The 23,128-nt window shown below is 35.0% G+C and overlaps 2 protein-coding genes across 2 annotated transcripts; both read left to right on the top strand.

Annotated features, from left to right (window-relative positions):
• The first annotated feature begins 11,332 nt into the window (after window positions 1-11,332).
• LOC104887202 (uncharacterized) lies at window positions 11,333-12,112 on the top strand. Its single transcript, XM_010671799.2, has one exon. The coding sequence runs from the start codon at window positions 11,333-11,335 to the stop codon at window positions 12,110-12,112; it is 780 nt and encodes a 259-aa protein (XP_010670101.2).
• Window positions 12,113-14,306: 2,194 nt separating this feature from the next.
• LOC125495273 (uncharacterized) lies at window positions 14,307-15,245 on the top strand. Its single transcript, XM_048639939.1, has one exon. It carries the CDS (start codon window positions 14,307-14,309, stop codon window positions 15,243-15,245), a length of 939 nt encoding a protein of 312 aa, XP_048495896.1.
• Window positions 15,246-23,128: the final 7,883 nt, after the last annotated feature.

Here is a 23,128-nt window from a genome sequence, read left to right as displayed (position 1 = left end):
TATGCATTAGTTAAAAATCAAAGTACAACCTAATGCTAATACAAACAAATACAAATAAACTAAACTAAACTTTACTTAGTCTTACATAACAACTACAAAAACACAAATAACTTAAGTTAGGATAAAACTGCTCGTTCTGTAGGTCGGAGTTGATAGATAACTGTAGCGAAACGCTTCTTCTGGTGGAGGACGATCACCAGAACCCTGAAGAAAAGAGTGGGGGGAGTAGCTGATTTCACAAGTGGGGCAGCAAAGTAACAGCGAGATTAGGAACTTGCAATAAAACCAATTCCAGTGACCTTCTATCACATGGGATTCTACGACCAGGTTTCCTGGAAGAGTCACATTCCGTTTTGACTCGATACCCTTTTAGAGTATTTCAGGCTTCTCCTTTGATGAGAATCTCAAGGTTAATTGACAAATTTAGGAGCCGTATTCAGATATCGTTTTCTCAAGGCAATGATTGTGAAAATCATTACCAAGCGAGATTGAAACACTAGTAGAATAAATGATTATTGCTGCGGTCATTAAGTGCCCTATTGCGGCGGTTTTGGCTGCACAGCAATTAAGGGGGCAGCAATAGGTAATTAATATATTGTTGCAATTTAAAATCGCATCAATATTTGAATATATTGCTGCGGTTTTTTGGGTAAAAATCGCAGCAATATGTATTTTTTCAATATTAAAAATACAGGTATATTGTTGCGGTTTCTTCCCGAAACCGCGACAATATATAGGTAAAAAAAATTCATTACTCAAGGCGGAAATCTTTGGTAGTTATAATACACTTATAATACAAACATTTTTAAATTCAAGTAGACTATTGCAGTACAATAACAAAACAAAAGTAATTAACCCAAACTATCATATATTCAATAAAAATAATATTTTACAAACCCTAATTACAAAATATAAAAAAAAATGAAAACAGACTAATAAGGAAAAAATTTAAAAAAAAAAAAAAAAAAAAAAATTAGAAATATACAAAGATCTAAATAAAACAGAACTACAGAGAATTAACAAAAAATTAAAAATTAAAAATTAATCTGTAATGAATTGGGTATCTCTGGCTGAAGCCCTAAAAAACTTAAAACGACGTTGATGGAGAATGTGAACCGGCCCTAAACCCTCAAAAACATAAAACGACGTTGATGAAGCCCTCAAAAACTTTTAAAAAAAAACGGGACCACGAAAATTTTGTGCTTTTTTGGTCGTTGATCCCAAGGAAAGTTGTGATTGAATCTTTCTTTCCAGTTTTTTTTTTTTTGAGTTTTTGCTCTGTTTTTCTCTCAATTTGTTGATGGAGAATGCGAAACACCATGCAAACCTTGGTTGAAGCCCTCAAAAACTTAAAATGACGAACGATCTGGTGGTTGAAGATGAAGAGATGCGAATGCGAACCACCAGATCGAGGCGAGGGATGCTTCTCGCGACGGAGACATGGGCTGAAATTCGAGGCGACGCGCTTGAGGTTGCGAAGAATCCGACGAAGAATTTTGATGAAAGGAAGAGATAAGATGAGGGAGGAGAGGAAGAGAGGAGATGAGGGAGGAGAGGAAGAGAGGAAGTGTAACAGCCCCCGTCCTAGCTTATATTAAAAACTAATTAAAAACCATACTTTCTAGCATTAGCGGAAGCAAAATCATAATCAAAGTCATGGAGGTTGTCACTTGCTGGAGTCAACCCATTTAATATGGATGAATTGACTCTAAGAGCTAATCTTAAAATAAAACATTCATCACACACAAAATAAGTTAGTTATTACAGGCCCAACACTAGTAGAATAAATGCTATTTGTTGCGGTGATATTGCTGCGGTTTTACCCATACGCAGCAATATATCACGTAAAAAGAAAAGAAAAAATAGAAATTGACAATATTGCTGCGGTTTCATTAGAAAACCGCAGCAATATGGTTTCAACGATTATATTTCGAAAAAGTTTGACTACTTGACCGAGACATATTGCTGCGGTTTTTAGCAAAAACCGCAACAATATATTAAAATAATATTAAAAAATAATATTTTAATATATTGCTGCGGTTTTTAAAGACAACTGCAGCAATATCATTAAATAATATTAAAAATATATATAAAAGGCGTGCAAACCGCAGCTAGGGTTTATTTTTCCTCATAATTCTCTCAACCTCCCTCCTCTCCCTCTTACTGATTCTCTCAACCTCCCTCCTCTCCCTCTTACTGATTCTTCAACCTTCCACCTTCATCTTCTACCCTTCACTCTCATCCCTCGTCATTCACCCTACACCATCCTCTCAACCTTCAACCTTCGACGTTGATTTTGCCGGTGTTTTTCTTTCTCTTCATCTTTTTCTTTCTTGAAACGAGAAACTGAGAACCAGATCCGGTTTTTCATTTGTTGGCGAGCTTCGACCTTCGACTGCTTCCTCCTCATCTTTTTCTTTCTTGAAAACAAGAAACTGAGAACGAGAGGCGAGCGAAGAGCAATGGTGATGAATCGTTGGCGGATAGGCGAGCGACGATCAATGGTGGCGAGCAAGGGGTTCTCAAATGAGATCCGGTTCCGGTGTTGTTGGCGAACGACGATCCGGTTGTTGATGATGAATCCGGTTCCGGTGATGATGAATCGACGAGAGGCGAGCGAATTTCAACCAGATTTCGTTCGATTTTTTTCGTGTTGTTAATGAATCCCGGTTCCGGTGTTGTTGGCGAGCCTGAACCTTTTTTTTGGATTTTTTTTTCTTTTTTTTTCGTTTCCAGATCTGTGATTTTTTTATTTTTAGGATTTTATTTTTTTTTTTGTCGTTTTTTTAGATTTGGTTTTAGATTTTTTTTGTTATTTTAGAGATCAGTTTCTTATTTTTATTTTTGTTTTATTATAGTTTTTTTAATTAGTCTAAGTTGTAATAGTTGCTTATTTTGTTTTTACTTTTTGATTTTTGTATTATGTATGTAATTAGTTTTTTTTAGTTTTATATATTAATGAAATTCATGTTATTTCATCTTCATTTTGTATGTGAATTGGATGGATTGTGGATGGGTTAGTGGTATGGTTTTAATATTTCAAATTTAATTGCCAAAATTTCAAAAAAAAAAAAATTTTTTTTTACCTGTACCAGTATCTATTGCTGCGGTTCTGGGCCAGGAACCGCAACAATATTACCTTTTTGGGCCACCATTTATTCACCACATCCTTATATTGCTGCGGTTTGGTCATTAAAACCGCAGCAATATTACGTAATATTGCTGCGGTTTAAAACCGCAGCAATATTATTAATACCTATTGCTGCGCCCTTAATTGCTGCGCGCCCTATTCCGCAGCAATAGGGCACTTTTTAACCGCAGCAAGTAGGATTTTTTCTACTAGTGCAAAATAAAATTATAACATAAAGTTAAACAGTGTTCATAAAGCAGAAGTAAGTCGCAAAATATGATCATGTTCAAGCTTGCATCCACTATGATAGTCGAGACATGACTTCACTATAGCTCTTCCATCGGACTACCTTAGCTTGCTATTCCCTGCACAAGAGTCTGCCCCCACCAGGACAGGTTCATAGAACAAAAATTAGCTTACACTAGTATGCAAATCAACCTGAAAATAGATTATGGTGGCTGAAAACAAGGAATGATCACACTCCAGATATATTTTGCAAATCAATATGTTAAGGAAATAAACCTTCATGGTAAGAATACACATTCTAAATGTTCACAGGTTTATAGCAAACGTCTACTTACAAACACAAATTGAAAATGTTTACTTTGGAGCGTGGGAAGAAGATAACACAATGAGGTGCATTAGAGGGCAACCTCCACACAATTTGGAGTTAAACTCCTACTATTTTCTCGCTTGCAAGCTTTTATAGGACATGTCCTTTCACACATTACACACATTCCTCTTCACTACGCAAAACGAATTCACATTCTTTTAATAACAAACACACTTACTAAAACGGTTTGTAAGAAGTCATATTAAAACTTAAGCTATAAAAATGATTTGAAGTTTGGTTAAGGATGGATTAATGGACTTAGGACAGTAGCTACATGATTTTAGGAATGCCAAGAATAGTTTTTAAGAATCCACACAATTGATCTAACCAAACCTAAGAATAATTTAGGTTTGATGTGCGAAAAATGGTGATTTCGGACCTCATAAAGAAGAATACTTTGAATAGAATTTGATCATCGATTATGATTGAGTAATATAAGTGGAACAATTATGTTTAAGCTACTGTAAGTACTCATATGCCATTGAAAATGTTTCCCTTGAGAAGATTATAGGAAATCCAATATAGTTCATTCTTAAAAGGTAGTTTATAAATAGTTTTCGAAACCTCTAATGTAATTTGAAATGATGTAGAAAATTTTTATCAAGGTATATCATGGAGACCAAGTGTTCTTTATCAATAGTAACTAATAATAAGTTCAATGCAATCCTTTTCCAACATTGATAACATTTTCAAGTGATATCACATAGTAAAACATGCTTTTAACAACACTTTTTAGTGTAAAAACTCTACCTTCATCCTAAAAGATGTTCTTAGATATTAACACACATATATATGACAACCTAATATCATTAAACCTACTGCCTATACACCAAAAATCCATCCAAAATACCGAAATTCACAATTCTTAGCCAAACCGAGTAAAATCCACATACTATTCTTCCTAAGGTAAGAAAAGGAACCCTTTTTCATTTGTTGTACCAACATGCAAAGGATTATACTTGTATAATATCAAAATAAAAAACCCAATAGCCATTCAAAACAAAAATTCAACCTCAATTTCGTTCCCAAATAAATCTAATAACTTTCATAATACTTAACTTCCAAAAAGGGTTTGAATTTGCATACCTTAACTTGTTAATGGTGTAACTCGACTTCTCCCTGTCCTTTGGATGAGATTTTTACTTATTTGGAATCCTTAAACACCTATTTACATCCACACAAAAATTCATAAGGATTTACCTAAGGGAAGTACTTCAATTTACCCAAACAAATCCACATACCTACTGTTTTTCTGGTTGAGGAAGATGTCTCTTTTTCTTGAACTTCTTGACCTTGAACGAATGATTTCTTGGCTACCCAGTATGCTCCTATATGTATATAATAAAGATCAGGTCTTGCATGCAGGAGTTATTGAGGAAAATTTCGAGAAAACACAAGCAGAACTCACCTCTGCTTGTACCGCCAGAATGGCGTGTAAGGGGAAGAGAGAGAAAGAGTTTTGGGCAGAGAGTTTTTGTGTGAATTGAGTGATGAAAATTATGTGAGGTGTGGAGGTTTATGTGAGGGAGGTATAGGTATATAATTCCAGCCTTGGTCGACGCATTTAAGTGGTTTAATGGGGTTCCATTCCACTTGGTGCATTTTAACAATTTACAGCTCTTCTTTCTTGCCTAAACATGACTCCAACCTCCTATTATATTATATACTAGTGATCTAACTTTTCACAAGATGATTATTTCACCCCAAATATCCATAATATATCCTCCCTTGATTTATCTAAACCCATATATTAAAGAACTCTAAAACACATTATATTAAGCATAACCGTTAATTTGCTTAATAGTTGAAACATGATTTCTATCTTTCACTAGTTCTCAATGTCCACAACTCAACTTCTTACAATAATATATCGATACTAAATGTTCATATGTAACTTAATAATATCATTATATTTATATAATTCCTTCTAAGCACTAATTACACACAAGCACAAATTATTTTTACACACAACTTATCATACGTATTATCTACGTACGATCACATTTAAATTTCACGATTTAAGTTACTTAATCATATACTAATCCTTTATTATTTACCGGCTGTTACAGGAAGAGAGAGAGAGAGAGAGATGAATAGAGGCGTTAAACTGAATGAAGAGGAGGAGAGAAAGTAAACTAAATGAAGAGGAAGAGATGGAGGCGTGAAACTGGTTGAGTATATGAGGCCTGCAAACCCTAGTTTTATATATTAATTTTAGAATTATATTGCTGCGGTTTTTGTAGGAACTGCAACAATATGTTCAAATAATATTTTTTAATATATTGTTGCAGTTCTTTTTCGAAACCGCAGCAATATGTTTGGTCAAATAGTAAAAAAATTCAAAAAAATTCTGTTGAAACCATATTGCTGCGATTTTCGGCCGAAACCGCAGCAATATGGTTATTTTATATTTTTCCTTTTCTTTTTACGTGATATTTTGCTGCTTATGGGTAAAACCGCCGCAATATCATCACAACAATAAGCAATTATTCTACTAGTGAAATCTAACTATTGTTAGATCTCGAAGAACCATCCGATTTTCAAAATTGGATAAAACATACCAAACTTTATGCTATTGTACTAAAATTTCTTAAAATCGCCCCGGCCCAACATTACTTTCTTTAATATTTCCATTGTATTTTTACCAAGCCTACCTCCATCACCTGCCACCACCTACCTCCCCCGCTAACCTCCACCACTCGCCACCACCCACCTCTGAATTTTTTTAAATGATGGTTGGAATGTTTGACTTAGGGCATGTTCTCTTCGGCATAAAATAGCTGAACTGAACTGATTGGAGCTAAGCTGAACTGGACTAGACTGAACTTAACTTAACTGAACTGAATTGAATTGAATTAAATTAAATTGCATTAAATTGAATGTAATAAATATATAAATAATATTTAAACAATAATAATATGAATATTAAATAATAATTATAGTGATAAGTAATAATAATTAATAATAATAATAATAATAGTATTTTGGATATTTTTAAATGATAGTTATAAATATATAATATTAATAATCATAAATTAATAATAATAATTATTAATGATAATAATAATATATTTTATGTTATTTGTATTAATATATTAATACTTATGATGATATATAATAACAATAATATCTAAGAAGTAAATTAATATTACTATTTTAATAATTAGATTTAATAATGTAATAATATTTAGTAATAAAAATAATTATTGGGTTGGACCGCGAATATTACATCATAAACCGTCTTTAAAAACGTGGGTTTATTTGTGCTTTGACCTAAACCATGTTCCTCCTAATAATAATAGTAATAATAACGAGTAAAGTTATAATAAACAAAATAATATATAGAAACAACAACAATAACAACAACAACAACAACAACAACAACAACAATAATAATAATAATAATAATAATAATAATAATAATAATAATAATAATAATAATAATAATAATAATAATAATAATAATAATAATAATAATAATAATACTTAATAGTAATGATATAAGATCCTTCCATCTACATTTAGCAGCACCTTAGGATGGCATAACCTTAAAGTTAAGGGCAAAATTCAAACGAGGAAAGGCTTACGGTGGATACCTAGGCACCCAGTAAAGTATCAAGAAAATGTCTGGAACCTCTGGCAACATACCTTTAACCATACTAGCTCAGAAGCTTTAGCGGCGCATCGGTTTGACACCCGAACGCGTCGAGGGCGTTTAGGCTTCCAGGAAAAAACTTCGAATAATAAGAATAATAATAAGAGTAATTAGTAAAATAAATTACACCAATATAATAATAATATTTAATAAAATGGTTATGAAAAATGGAGCTGAACTGAACTGAACCGAACTGATTGGAGCTGAATTGAATTGAAAATAAGGTGGGGAGAACATGCCCTTAGACGTTCCAGCCATGGCTCAAACATCTGGCATGCACGTATGAGCCATTGTTGGATGTCCGGCCATGACGTTCCAGCCATCATTTTTTTTAAAAAAAAAAATAATCAGTTCAACGCATGAAATCTTAGATGAAGTGGCAATGGGGGTGGGGGTGGGAAAAGGTGGAGTGAGGTGGGCGGAGGTGGTTTAGGGAAACAGAAAGAAAATTTCGTAATTTCAACTCGTTTTGGAGCGATTTGAAAAAGTTTTTATTTAGCATTTCAAATCACAAATGATAATCAAATTGAATTGGAGAAATTCACAAGAGTTGGTCCATTCTATTACCTATTTTCTTTTGTAGGTCTCAAATATGGATTATTCCCTGTAGGTCCCAGGTTTACCATCTTGTGATTTTTATAAGTCCTAAATTACTTATAAATGATTTAAAAGGTATGATTTTTAAACGTTGGTCCCATTTTATAGGTCTATCTCACTTGCTGAAAGTGTTTGAAAATGGTAAATAGTACAAAATCTTACCTTCTAAACCGGTTATAAGTAACTCGTGACCTATGAAAATCACAAGATAGTAAATTTGGGACCTGTCGGGCATAATTTAAGTTGGGACTTATAAAAGAAAATGTGTAAGAGTTGGGCTCTCTCTTGTGAATTTTTCAATTGAATTTTGTGATAGTGTCAAATTAAAATGGCAAATGATATATGTAGCCCTTTGGGCTACATATAAGTATTAATAACAAGTCATATTCTCTTATATTTTCTAGGAGAGAAAGTCCGAAATACTAGTATTATTTTTAGAGATATGTCCGGTTTCTGAGGAGATTGGCCATACAATTTGCGTCATAAGACTCGTCAAAAAAAAAAATTGCGTCATAAGATAGCTCATAGATACTGCTTAGGTATGTCTGTCGATGATGTTTCAACTTTCAAGCATGACATTGAAGTTTAACAGCTGTGAGGGATTAAGAAAAAGATAAATTAGTTTTTTCTTTTTTTTTCCTAATTTTGAGGAGGAAAATATATAATAGTTTGACCGTAAAAGCTACACATACACTGGGCAGTCTGTCTGAGCTACACATACACTAAGTCTATGTGTTAATATTAAAATTTATACACTGTGTATGTGTTACTATTAAAATGTATATTATTACTAAAAATATTACAAACTTACAATGTTTCGACAGATAATTTTGTTTTTAATGATTTGTTATTTATCTTTGTTTAAAAAAATATGTTTTATGAAATTTTCTTTGTTTAGATTTGTATGATCCTTTGTTTAAAACTAAAAAAAAATTGTAATATTATATTTTCCATATTATTCATATTTTAGCTTCATCTTATTCATCTTCACCATTTTTCTACTATTGATTTCTACTAAATTTTCCTGTCGTTTTCAATTATTTAATTTTGTTTGTAGAATAATAATGTTATATTTTCATCCCTACCATGTAATAAAATACAATTTGAAATCTAGTATTTTCAATTGTCTATGTATTATGTAAATTCAAATATCGTTGTAACAAAACAGGTTCAAATAATTGTAGGTTTGTGATGGATTCGAGAGAGAGAGAGAGAGAGAGAGAGAGAGAGAGAGAGAGAGAGAGAGAGAGAGAGAAGGAGAGAAGGAAATCTCTATCAATGGACAACAGTGAAAAGGAGAAATTCGAGAGAGTCTTCATCCCTAACCCCTAGAACCTGCTTCATAGACAACCTCCCCCAAACCATTGTCGTTCAAAACCTTCGCCATTACTTCTCAAAATATGGGAGTATCACAAACTTACTTACACATTCCTCAAAATCCTAGACCCCAACGAAACCTTCGTTATGCTTTTGTACAATTCCTTCATCCCAGATCCCTTGAAAATGCAATCCGATATGAAAATGGCAGGAGATTTGAGAACCATACCTTACGCGTGTTCACTGCTAAACGCGAATGGCCAGCAACTCTCAGTAAGACCTCTCTGCACCAACACCACCATCCCCCCCGGCATCATCACCCCAAGCATCAGCCAAAACCACCATATCCCCCACTCAATAAACCCTATGGCTCCCTAAGAGACTCCAGATCCTATAAGGATGTGCGCCACACCAAAAACAATCATGACGCTCCACCCACCGCCCCACCCAATAATAAAGAAAATTTTCAAAACCAAACAGTGGTTGCTAACACCAACCACCTCATTTCGCCGCAAGAAAAAGACCCGCTCCCAGAATGCTTCCATTTTGCACCAACTCCAGCCCGTAAAATGAGCTCACGCACCCTCGGCCCGGATACAGAAAAAACAAGAGATGAACTTGTGGTAGAAAAGGACGAAGATGAAGAAATGATCCTCATTGAAGGTCTGAAAAGCAACGAAAATGAAGAATTATTTGCTAGAAGTATGATTGCGGTTGCAAACTCGCATCTATCTTCAAACCAAATCCTCGACCAGATTTTACAAGAAAATGTCACATGTTTAAAGATAAAACCAATGGGTGGTCTTCTCCACCTACTCATCTTTGACTCCTTTGAGGACAAAAAGCATATGTTCGAAAGCAAATGGCTAGATAGATGGTTTCAATGTCTAAAAAACGTGAATGATGTCATAGGACCATTATGGAGAGAGACATGGATTAAAATTTATGGTGTTCCCTTAGTCGGATGGTGCTACGAAAACTTCTACAAAATAGGGTGTGTATTTGGGAAAGTTTTATCAGTTGAATACTCAGATTTTGATTGTGCAAATGTCTATATCATCACAGATTGCCTCTTCTTCATAAATTGCAAAATGCTATTGAAAATGGGGGAAAACCATTCAAAGATCTTCATCTCAGAGTACAATCCTATTCTGCAAGAAAAGAATATGGCAGGGGCTCCAAAAGTCAACCCCCCATCATCATCCTCTGAGGAGTCAGGCACTGTCGGTGACGTCGGCAGACAAGAAACTCCGACCAAATCAGGAGACATCCAAAACTCTTCACATTCCCCAGTGGGAGTTGAAAGGCCTATCTTTCCAACTCATTCTCCAATTCCCAATGAAAACGCAAAACACAAAGTCCCCTCAATCATTAATGTTGCACTTTCCAACTTCCCTCTTGAAAAAAGAACAATTATTGATCCCAGCCCCCCTGACCCACCAATCTCAGATCTGAACCCAAATCAGAAACTGTCCTCCACACTCACAATAACCAAAAGTCAACATTCTGACCCGCCGTCAAAACCTTTTTCAAACCAAGGCTCAAATCCTCCTGGCCCACCTCCGTCTCAGCCATTAAGCCCAAAATCAATTTCTCCTATCATCCTCCAAAACAGATTCCAAAACCTTCTTAGACCTCCTCAAAGCTCAAGATCCTCAGACTCAATCTCTGGGCCTTTGTTTCCGCCCGGGTTCGAACATGATATTCCTCCAAACATTAAATCAGCCCACATCCAAAAAAGATCAAAAAAGCTTCAAAAAAAAGAAACGAAAGGAACTCAAACATGTGGTTCAATCAGTCAACCCCCCTCTTCACCAGCGAAAATCTCCGGTCTGCATGACATATCAGCGGATGCTATAATTGATCTAGCCCATAAGCTCGGTATGAAATTTGATGGCCCTCTGTCAATCCTCCACGACATGATTGAAAATATCCTCCGCCTCCAAAGATCAAACTGGTTTGCAAACCAGAATGCATCATAAAGATTCATTTCCATAATTCATATGTATCAAGTATCTCAATGATTGTACTTTCTTGGAATATCCGCGGTCTTGGAGCTTCCATAAAACGAAGCTCACTCCGAAAACTCATCCACACTCATGATCCTGATTTGACTCTAATTCAAGAATCGAAACTCAAAAGCATCAACCCAAAGACCATTAAATCCTTATGGAAGGATGACAGCTTTGAATGGTTCTCCTGCCCCTCTCAAGGATCTTCAGGTGGTCTAATATCCATATGGAAGAATTCGTTCTTCTCCTTTGTGTCAGTTAACTGTGATAAAAATTGGATTGCTATATCCGGTGTGATTCCCTCTCTAAACCTTCACTGCTGTATCATTAACCTCTATAACCCTTGCTGCCCGGAAGCTCGTTCCTTGGTCTGGGATGATCTTTCTCAACTTTTCTTCTCATTGCAGCTGCCTTGTCTCATTGTTGGGGATTTCAATGACATTCTTGACTCATCGGAAAGAGGGAGTAATATGATTCATACTAACAGTTCAAATGCTTTCAAATTATTTGTGCAGGTCCTACAGCTAATTGAGATTCCGACATCCAACGGGCATTTTACGTGGTACCGAGGCCAGTCTAAAAGCAAGCTTTATAGGGTTTTCGTCACCCACCATTGGCTATCTGCTCTGCCTTCTCTCAGAACCACACTCCTCCAAAGATCACTCTCTGACCATTGCCCTCTGTTGATACAATCGAAACAAAGGAACTGGGGCCCACGCCCATTCCGGTTTATCAATGGGTGGCTCTCTCACCCCGGTTTCGAGGTTAATTCAAAAAATATGGGCTGAGTCAGGTGACCAGCCACTGGCTCAAAAGCTCCGAAATGTGAAGCAAAGCTTAAAAATATGGAACGTTACCGAATATGGCTGCATAGACTCCAAAATATCGGAGCTTGAAAATAAGATACATGATTTCGACATGAAAGCAAATGAATGTATGCTCGAGGACCATGAAATTGCGGAGAGAAATTCGGCTCAAGCGGACCTCTGGAAATGGATGAAAAGAAAAGAATCCTATTGGGCTCAAGCTTCAAGAGCAAAGTGGATAAAGGAAGGGGACAAGAACACGAAATATTTCCATATTATGGCCTCCATTCGACAAAGAAAAAATCTCATTGAGCATTTAAAAATGGGAGATAACATCATTGATGACCCAGATCAATTGAAATGCGAAGCTACTGCCTTCTTCTCCAAAATTTTCAAAGAAGAAAATCATCTTCGCCCTACTCTTGAAAACCTCGACTTTCGGCAGTTAGATCCCCAGCAATCTCTCTCACTCACAGCTCCCTTTTCTCGTGATGAGATAGATGCAGCAGTAAACTCATGTGACAGCAACAAATCACCGGGCCCCGACGGATTCAATTTTAAATTCATAAAAAGCTCTTGGGAAACAATAAAAGAGGATATCTACTCTATGGTAGAAGAATTCTACTCCTCATCTTCTCTTCCTCGTGGCAGCAACAACACTTTCATTACTCTGATCCCCAAATCAGAAAATCCAAGTGATTTCAAGGATTACCGTCCGATTAGTATGGTCGGTTGTTTATATAAAATTGTGGCTAAGCTTCTTGCTCGAAGATTACAGACAGTTATGCATCACCTTATAGGGCCGCACCAATCTTCCTTCATCAAAGGAAGACAAATTCTTGACGGCGCACTTATTGCTAGTGAACTCATTGACTCTTGCAAAAAGAACAAAACCGAGGCTATGATATTAAAGCTGGATTTTCACAAGGCGTTCGATTGTGTATCTTGGAGTTATTTGGATTGGACTTTGGAGAAAATGAACTTCCCGGTTCAATGGCGCAAATGGATTCGAGTGTGTGTAATGACGGCTTCGGCATCCATCCTTATCAATGGGTCCCCTTCTCCCCCATTTAAGCTCCAACGGGGGCTTAGACAAGGAGATCCATTATCTCCTTTCCTCTTTGATCTTATCGTGGAGCCTCTTAGTCTCATCATTCAGAAAGCCTCGGCTCTCTCTCTATGGGAAGGTGTGGAGGTTAGTCGCGGAGGGCTCAAAATCACCCACCTACAGTATGCCGACGGCACTATCATTTTTTGTCCCCCAAAGGCAGAGTATCTAGCAAACATAAAGATGGCACTAATTATTTTTCAGCTTGCTTCGGGCCTCCAAATAAACTTCTATAAGAGCTCTCTTATTGGGCTCAATGTTCGCGACTTGTGGATTCACAATGCTGCCTCTTCTATTCTTTGTAGGGTCGGCTCTCTACCCTTCAACTATTTGGGCCTTCCAATTGGGGGCAACTGTTCAAGGCTCAAGCTATGGGATCCCATCATATCGAAAATGGAAAAAAAGCTTGCTACATGGAAGAGTGCAACATTATCTATTGGGGGTAGGGCTATTCTCCCGAAATCTTCCCTCTCTAGCCTCCCTATATATTTTATGTCTCTTTTTCCGATACCAAAGGGGGTGGTTGATAAAATACAAAAGATCCAGCGAGCTTTCTTTTGGAATGGAAATGTGTCGAAAAGGCCTTTCCCACTTATGGCATGGAGCTCTCTTGAACTACCAAAACAACTTGGTGGTCTCAACTTCGGCAGTCTCATTGACAAAAATACAGCACTTCTCCTCAAATGGCTGTGGCGGTTTTACCATGAAAAAGATTCATTGTGGCACAAAGTTATTAAATGCAAGTACAAATACAACTCTCCCCTCTCTATTTTCAATCACTCACAGCCCCCTTCGGGTGGACTGTGGAAGGCAATATGTGGAGCTATTCATAACCATGCGACAGCAAAATCGTTCATTCCTAATTTAATAAGAATGAAAATTGGTGATGGGAAGAATGCCCTATTTTGGCACGATTTATGGGTGGGAGAGAGACCTATCAAATCAGTGTGCCCCCGCCTTTTCCTCCTATCCCAATGCCCGAATGCTACGGTTAATTCTTGTGGTTTTTGGGACGGATTCGAATGGTAATGGAGTCTTTCTTGGAAGCGAGATCTTCGTATTCATGACATGGAGGAGCAGGTTCTTTTGTTCTCTCTTCTCGGCAGGGCTGTCCTCTCTCCAACAGGGATGGATTATCTTGTTTGGACTCCCGATAAATCCGACAAATTCTCGGTAAAGGCTTGTGTTCTTGAACTTGCAAAGGCCCGTCAAAGTGCTCAGATGGCCCCGATTAAGAGCCTTTGGAGTGAACTGGTTCCTCACAGGATCGAAATTTTTACTTGGTTCGCGGTCCTTCGCAAACTTAACACCAAAGATAAATTGGGTCGGCTCGGTATAATCCCCTCTTCAAACACAAACTGTATCTTCTGCATGAATCATATGGAAACCCACGAGCATCTTTTCCTCACATGTGTCTTCTCACGCAAATTATGGGATTGGTGGCTTCAATTATGGAAGCTCCAATGGGCCTTCCCTTCATCCATTAAAGAGGTTTTCGAGCAATGGCAGTATCCCCATAATGGCATCTTCTTTAAAAAAGTCTGGGCAGCGAGTTTCTTCATCATTCTATGGACTATTTGGAGGGAGAGAAATGCTCGAAATTTCAATGAAGTATTCAGTTCAATATCACAACTCAAAGACCTTATTCTACTGCGATTGAGTTGGTGGATAAAAGGTTGGGGTGTCCCCTTCCCGTATAACAGTGCCGACATATTGCGAAACCCCTACTGCCTATTATGGAGGCCCTCCCTCGCTGGTCCTCGTGGCCTCTCTCCAATTTTAAACTCCGATTCATGGTCCCCGCCTCCTCCGGATTCACTCAAATGGAATGTGGATGCATCCCTTCACCCCTTCCGATTCAAATCAGCCATTGGGGGTGTCCTCCGGGATCACTTTGGAAACTTTATCTGTCTCTTCTCATCTCCAATACCCACTATGGATATAAATAATGCAGAGATACTTGCGATTCATAGGGCCATTAAATTCACCAGAGCTGTGAGTGGATAGCAAAATCAAAAATCATTATCGAGTCGGATTCACAAAACGCTGTTCAGTGGTGTTCTAGTGTTTCGGGCGGACCTTGGTGCCTGAATTTCATAACAAATTTCATCAGATCATCTATGGTGAATGGAAAAGTGCAACTGGTGCACAAAGGGAGGAATTCAAATTATGTGGCAGACTCCTTAGCCAAGCAAGGTTTCGACAGAAATGACGAATTTTTTGCCTGGACATAATCACCTGTGTAATCATATGGAAGTGTTTCATGCCCCCTTAAGTCTTTTGTTTTGTAATTGGCTGGCTAGACCTGTAACTGTCATTTTCTTTGACTATTAATGAAAGGGTGGTAAATTATCAAAAAAAAAAAAAAATTGTAGGTTTGTAATTTTTTTAGTAACAATATACATTTTAGTAGTAATAATTGGACCTTCCCTTCCTCTTTGAGGGAAGCATTCCAACAATGGCAATTTCCCAAAAGCGGGAAGTTCTTTAAAAAAATCTGGGCAACATCTTTCTTTGTAATCTTATGGTCTATTTGGAAAGAAAGGAACAGACGAGTCTTCGAAAAAATTTCCAGCACGATATCACAAATCCAAGATCTAATTTTGCTAAGGCTGAGCTGGTGGATTAAGGGGTGGGGTGATAAATTCCCCTACAACTCAGATGACATTCTCAGAAATCCTATGTGCCTTTAATGGGTTGAGAGCCTCTCTTCACCACTACCATGTCCCCGCACAAGCTCTGAGAATGCATGGGTGCCTCCCCCTCCACACTACCTTAAATGGAATGTGGATGTCTCTCATAATCCTACAACTTTACAATCATCGATTGGAGGAGTTCTTAGAGACTCTATTGGCAAATTCATCTTTTATTCTCCAGACCAGTCCCCTCTTTGGAAATAAATCAAGCTGAAATATTATATACACCGGGCAATCTCAATTTCCCTTAACAGTGATCAAACGCAATCTCAGAAATTCATTATCGAATGTGACTCCTCAAATGCAGTGAGATGGTGTGATTCGAAGAACGGAGGCCCGTGAAATTTAAACTTCATCATAAACTTCATTCGCAATGCTATTCAAAGGGGAGATGAGTTTCGTGTGATTCACAAGGGCTGTGAATCTACTCATGTCGTTGATGCCCTTGCTAAGCAAGGCCTTCAACGACGCAGGGATGAATTTTTAGCTTGGTGCTAGAATTCTATCTAGGTCTCTGTAAATTTTCTTAATGATTGTCATAGGCATATGCTATCATGTAAGCTGATGTCTCTTATGTACTAAACTGGTTGCCCAACATTACTCTAATAAAACGTTCGCAAATTATCAAAAAAAAAAAGTAACACATACAAAAGATATACATAGTAGTAAAAACATACAAAAGATATACATTGACAAACATGCATTGAAAAATATGAAGTCTATTTAGGGACAAAGGAAGTACTTCCTCTAATATTTTAAGTTATTTTTGCTCGGCTTTTTCATTTGCCAATATAAAGATTTTGAGTCTTAGACCAAATAATATATTCTTAACTACCAATTAATCAGAAAACAATGTAAAAAGTTAATATTAAAATATACATTGTGGCAAATTTAATAATAATAATTTACATTACAACTGTAAGTTTGAATATGAAGTTTCCTAAAAGAAATTGAAAATGGCGGAAGTATGTAAAAGTGAAATTTCCAATAGTATAAGAACATTACCTAAGCATGTCACAGTACAGGCAACTAAATTAATCTCAAACTATATAAATTTATTAATATTCACTGGACTAAATTAAAAAATTATAGCATACTACATTCAATGACAAGGGTCATCGCCCAAGCAAACGAACTAGTTACTCTTGAAAAAAAGTACTTGTAGATTTGTAATTCCGATCTTCGTATTTATTTTTTATTTTGTGTTAATTGTGCTAATTATAATATGTAATTCTAAATTTTTATCTTCAAATAATGTGAGATTTGAAAATCTAAATTTCAGGTTCTTTTAATTTGGGACCATTTTGGAATTATATTGGAAATCGTCTGGGTCACCAGATGCAAAGTCTATATTTATGTTGGAAGATGTACAATTAGAATTAGGCTTGTTTGGTTGCAATGTGAATCATATTTCCATAGAAATTTACAATTTGTGGGAAATTAATTTTTTTTATAAAATTCTCAAGGATTAGTCTAAGTTGTTTGGTAGTCATAAGACAAGGTGTAATTCATAGGAAATTATGTAGGAATTGCTAGTGGACCAAGGGAATGGTAGATAAATCAATTCCTACATTTTGTGAGAATTTCAAATTCCCATGAATTTTCATTGCACCTATTTTACCCATTCCTGTCAACCAAATAACTACTTAAATCTAAAAATCATAAAAATTTTATATTACCTACATAATTTTCTGTATACCAAACAACCACTAAAAATTCAAGTAGTTAATGGTAAAACATCCAACTTTCCTAGCATCCTGATTTGTATTACGTATAGCTAATTATTACTTTATCGGTCTTTAGTAAAAGAAAAGGCTTTTTTAAAGAGAAAGTTCATTAATCAAATGTCAAACGACATCTACACTAGGTATTAAATATAAACAAGATACAATTAAAAAAAAAGATCAAATCAAATTCGTCTCCGGAGAAACTAGAATGAACCAGATCGAGCAGTACATCACATCCCTCTTGTATTTGCTGAATCAAACAGTTATTGATGAGGAAGTCTTGACATAATTTTTGGAAGAACATTTTTGATCGAAGCATATTGACTGCAATTGAGTTTTTCCAATACCTTCATGTTGATAGTCTTGAACTTCAACCAATGAGAATAATTTCCCATACCTAAAGACAAACAAATTAGACTCACAACTCTTATAAGGGAGAAGAAGATCTCCATAACATAAACTAAAATCCTCATAGTAGGGCTAAAAAAAACTCATGAAGAAAAACTAATTTATTTAACAAATTCAAGTAGTTAACGGTAAAACATCCAACTTTCCTAGCATCCTGATTTGTATTACGTATAGCTAATTATTACTTTATCGGTCTTTAGTAAAAGAAAAGGCTTTTTTAAAGAGAAAGTTCATTAATCAAATGTCAAACGACATCTACACTAGGTATTAATAAATATAAACAAGATACAATTAAAAAAAAAAGATCAAATCAAATTCGTCTCCGGAGAAACTAGAATGAACCAGATCGAGCAGTACATCACATCCCTCTTGTATTTGCTGAATCAAACAGTTATTGATGAGGAAGTCTTGACATAATTTTTGGAAGAACATTCTTGATCGAATCATATTGACTGCAATTGAGTTTTTCCAATACCTTCATGTTGATAGTCTTGAACTTCAACCAATGAGAATAATTTCCCATACCTAAAGACAAACAAATTAGACTCACAACTCTTATAAGGGAGAAGAAGATCTCCATAACATAAACTAAAATCCTCATAGTAGGGCTAAAAAAAACTCATGAAGAGAAACTAATTTATTTAACAAAACAAGAAAATAAAATTAAAACTGAGAATCTATACAAATATATTAAAAGGCGTGCATAAATAAGAAACTGTGCCACGTGGCGCTCTCCATGGGGAGATTTAGTTCATGTAATCCATATACAATAAAAAAAATAGAAATTGCATAGTATAGGGTTTGATCCTGAGACCTCAAGTACATATACTGAAGTCTTAACCACTCGGCTAAGTTGTATTTAGTGTTATTATCATAAAGTATTATATTAATAAATAAAATTTTTTCTTATTCTGGACATAGTACGGGCCTAATAACTAGTACTCCCTCTGTTTCAAAATATAAGGCATTCACGCTTTACGAAAATTTGCTTTGACTATAAATATCTTTCAAATACGATAAATAAAAATTATAAAAAATTATATCGTTGGATTCGTCTTGAAAAATACTATAATAATATTGTTTTTTAAAATTTTCTATCAACATGAATTGAGAGTAATTAACGGTCAAAGTTCGACCTCGAACATCGTGCGTGCCTTATATTGTGAAACGGAGGGAGTAATATAGAAAAAGGAGCTTGTCATGAATGATTTTATCCCTCACAACGCGTAACTGATGAACAAGGGGTGGGAGAGAAGAGGAGGAGGATAGAGAGAAACTAGGGTTTAGAGAGGAGATGCTGACTTGGTAAAAGAAAAAGCTTTTAATTGACTATAAGTTTCAGATTACAAATTAGATTGTTGTTGATAAAAAATAAAATAAAAAATAAAAAACTGATTTAGTTTGAAGTAGTTTTACTAAAAAGAAGAGCGATTTGCAGGTTTTTAATTGTTTAGTTGAAAGATTGGGTGTATGATATTTCGTGAAGTAAGAGTGCGTTTTATTCAACTTATTGACCCTGAACTTATTGGACCTTATCTGAACTGAATTTATTGAATCTGAACTGAAATTATTGGAACTTATTAAACCTAATTGGACCTGATTCAACTTATTGGACCTGATTGGAACTTATTGGACCTGATTGGAACTTATTGACCTTATTGAAACTTATTAGACCTTATTGGCCCTGATTGAAACTTATTGGACCTGATTGAAACTTACTAGACCTTATTGGACCTGATTGAAACTTATTTGACATTATTAGACAAAAACATTGACCATGAATAACATAAATATTACCACTAACGTAAATACTACCCCTCAAAATTTTTGATGGAGTAATAATTATTATAATTCGTCCTTTAAAAAATAATGATTATTAATTATCTCTTATGATAATTAATTCAACAAAAAAATTACTATTTATATATTTGCCTATATATAACTTTCACCACTAATATATCTAATAGTCTTATTTTGATTTTATAAAACACTAGTAGAAAATCAAAAATTAATTAACATTTATTGCTAACGAGTTAAAATTGACACATATAAAAAATTCTCACTTCACTTTCATTAATGTGAAGGTAAGTAGATAGCATTAACTCCTTCCTTCATTTTTTTCTCCTTTCTTCTTCTTTCATTTATGTGAATGTACTAGCAGATAAAAAGAAAACAAAAAGAAAGAGAAAAAAATGCTCAAAATCAATTGATAACATTTATATCTTTCATTGTTATTAGTAACGAAAATATGTTATCTCTAGTTATTTAAAGACGAATTGCAAAATATTGTAATTATAATAATTATTATTATTGTTAACCTTAATTATTTGACCATGATTACAATATTATTTAATAGCAATATGAATAATCAAATAATAGACAATAATACAAGTATAATACTATACATCGTGGTACTTTAATAAAAAAATTCTAATAATAACATAATCAGCTAATAGTAATATGAATAATAAAATAATAGACATAATACAAATAAATAACAAATAATAGACATAATATAAATAAATAATAAAATAATAGACACTAATACAAGTGTAATACTATATAATCATTGTGGTACTTTAATTAAATCTAATAATAACATAATCAGCTAATAGTGATATAAAATTATGAATAAAAAAATAATGAACAATAATACAAATGTTTATTAAACATTGATTATTTGGACCTTATTGGACCTTATTAGACCTGATTGGAACTTATTGGACCTTATAAGACCTGATTGGAACTTATTGCACCTGATTGGAACTTATTGGTCCTTATTAGACCTTATTGGAACTTATTGCCCTTATTAGACCTTATTGCAACTTATCTAAACTTATCTGAACTTATTGGACCTAAAACTTAATTTTTTAAGTTGAACAGAACGCACCCTAAGTTGTCAGATAAACATATGTTTAAATACATTTTTAAAGATATTGCATGCATGCTTCTTTAAATCTTTCATACTGCATTTTTTTTTTAATTTTGCCCTAGGCCCAACAATATGTAAGACTGACCCTGGTAATTACGTATTAGTAATAAATTATAAAAAATGTAAAATTATTAGAATACTCATTCAAATGAATAAGATAAGACCCCCGTGACTTTAAGTTTTTTTTTATATATTGAAAAATTTAGAAGATTCTATATAATTTTAAATATTGTCAAGATTTCAAGTGGTAACATCAATAAGAAACATCGAGAGTATAATGTTCGTGACGTATATAATTCAAATTTTACATAAATTATAAAGATGGAGAACAAAGGTAATGATTTTCAATCTATATTATTAGTTACATTCACTAGTAAAATAATTGCTTGTTGACGCGGCTAAACTGTTTCTATTTTACCTATACACAACAATAAACCATATCAAAAGAAAAGGAAAATTCAAAAATCAACCTATTGCTGCGGTTCCCGCAATAAGCAGTAGCAATAGGTCTCAACGGAAATTTTTCGAAAATTGTTGACTGTTTTGACCAGATCTATTGCTATGGTTCCCGCAAAAAACGGCAGCAATAGAGTAAAATATTATTTTTTTGATAAACTTTTAATCTATTGGCCCATTTATTTCATAAAGAGGCGCTAGATCTAGTTTGAGAAATAAATGAGTCATTTCAGCTGTCTTCATTTTATTTCTCTTCAGTCTTCACCCTTTAGTCGTTTTTACTCCTTTCTCGATCCTCCTTCAAACCTCCTTCAGTCCTTCAACCGTTTCATTTCACTCCTTTCTCTCTCCTCCTCCAAATCTCCTTCCATCTCCTTCGTGAGGGGATTCTCATCATCTACAGCTCACCCACCAACTTACGAGCCTTCAGAAGTCAGCACATTTGTAAATTTCTCCAGAACATTCCACTTATAAAGCCCGTTATACCCTATTCATGTCATTCATTTCACACAATCCACTCGCAAAAGAGAGGGGGATGAGAAAGACATGAGATAAGGACGAGTAGCGACTAAGAAGACATCGGCGACCGATTTTCTAGCATCGCCACCAGAAAGAGGAGCGGCGAACACTCGCAAGAAGTCCATTGAATCATTGCTGACGAAATTGTTTGATTTAACGCTCAATTCTCGCCATCAGTTTCTCGGCGACGACGGATGGTTTCAAATCTGGATTTTCTTCCAGATTTATCTAGTCCATATGTATGTCCATTTTTCGATTTTTCAGATTTTTCATTTGTATACAATCAGATCTTGATTTTTGATTTTGAGATATGTTAAGATCATTTTCATTTTTATTTTTCGTAGGTAGTTTGGTTTTATTTTTTTAAATCTGGTTAATTTTTTCTTTTGTACTTTTTGATTTGTAATTACAATTTGTTTGTATGTGGTGATATATACTTTTATATTTAACCTTTTGTATATTTAGTTGTCTGTTGGTTTTTTCATCATTTATATTAGATTTTGAGTCTTGGTTTTCCTATTGTATAATTTTTTATTTTTATCTTTCAACTTTGATGCCAAAATTCCAAAAAAAAAATAAAATTCACTTGTATAGTAACTATTGCTACGGTTTTGGGAAACAACAGCAGCAGTAGCTTGACATTTTTATGCTTTTGAGAGGCTTATTGTTGCAGTTTTGAGCGGGAACTGTAGCAATAGGGAAGTTCCAAAACTGCAGCAAATTACCTATTGTTGCGTCCTTAATTGTTGTGCGGCCAAAACCGCCGGAATAGGCCATTTAATGATTGTCGCAATTAGCATTTATTCTACTAGTGGTTTATGTGCAACCTATGGTATATACGTTTAGTAATTTGCTCATTGATAAGTGCATGTTCATGTGTATCATTCTTGTATGGAGGTTGTTCGAGTTCCATATAGGTCCATTTAGACTGTCCAAGACTGTCATGGTCAAACCAAAAGATGTCCCTGCAGATTCAGGAAGAGAATATTAATGGTGTCGGGTTAATAGGCATACCGATGCCCATTAAGCACCTTGCTAGTGTTTTGCGCTTGGGGCACCAGTAATGAGCCTGAGCTTGGTCCATTATTATCTTATGAGGCTTACGGACCTAATGATAATTATAAAGGAAGGTAGAATTTCATCTAGCTAATA

This window comes from Beta vulgaris, chromosome 2, assembly GCF_026745355.1.
Source record: "Beta vulgaris subsp. vulgaris cultivar EL10 chromosome 2, EL10.2, whole genome shotgun sequence".
Lineage (NCBI taxonomy): Eukaryota > Viridiplantae > Streptophyta > Magnoliopsida > Caryophyllales > Amaranthaceae > Beta > Beta vulgaris.
This window is presented reverse-complemented; position numbering and strand designations above follow the sequence as displayed.

Excerpts from the sequence above, each read along its gene's own strand:
- LOC104887202 (XM_010671799.2), top strand. The coding sequence starts at position 11,333 with ATGATTGTACTTTCTTGGAATATCCGCGGTCTTGGAGCTTCCATAAAA.
- LOC125495273 (XM_048639939.1), top strand. The coding sequence starts at position 14,307 with ATGGAGGAGCAGGTTCTTTTGTTCTCTCTTCTCGGCAGGGCTGTCCTC.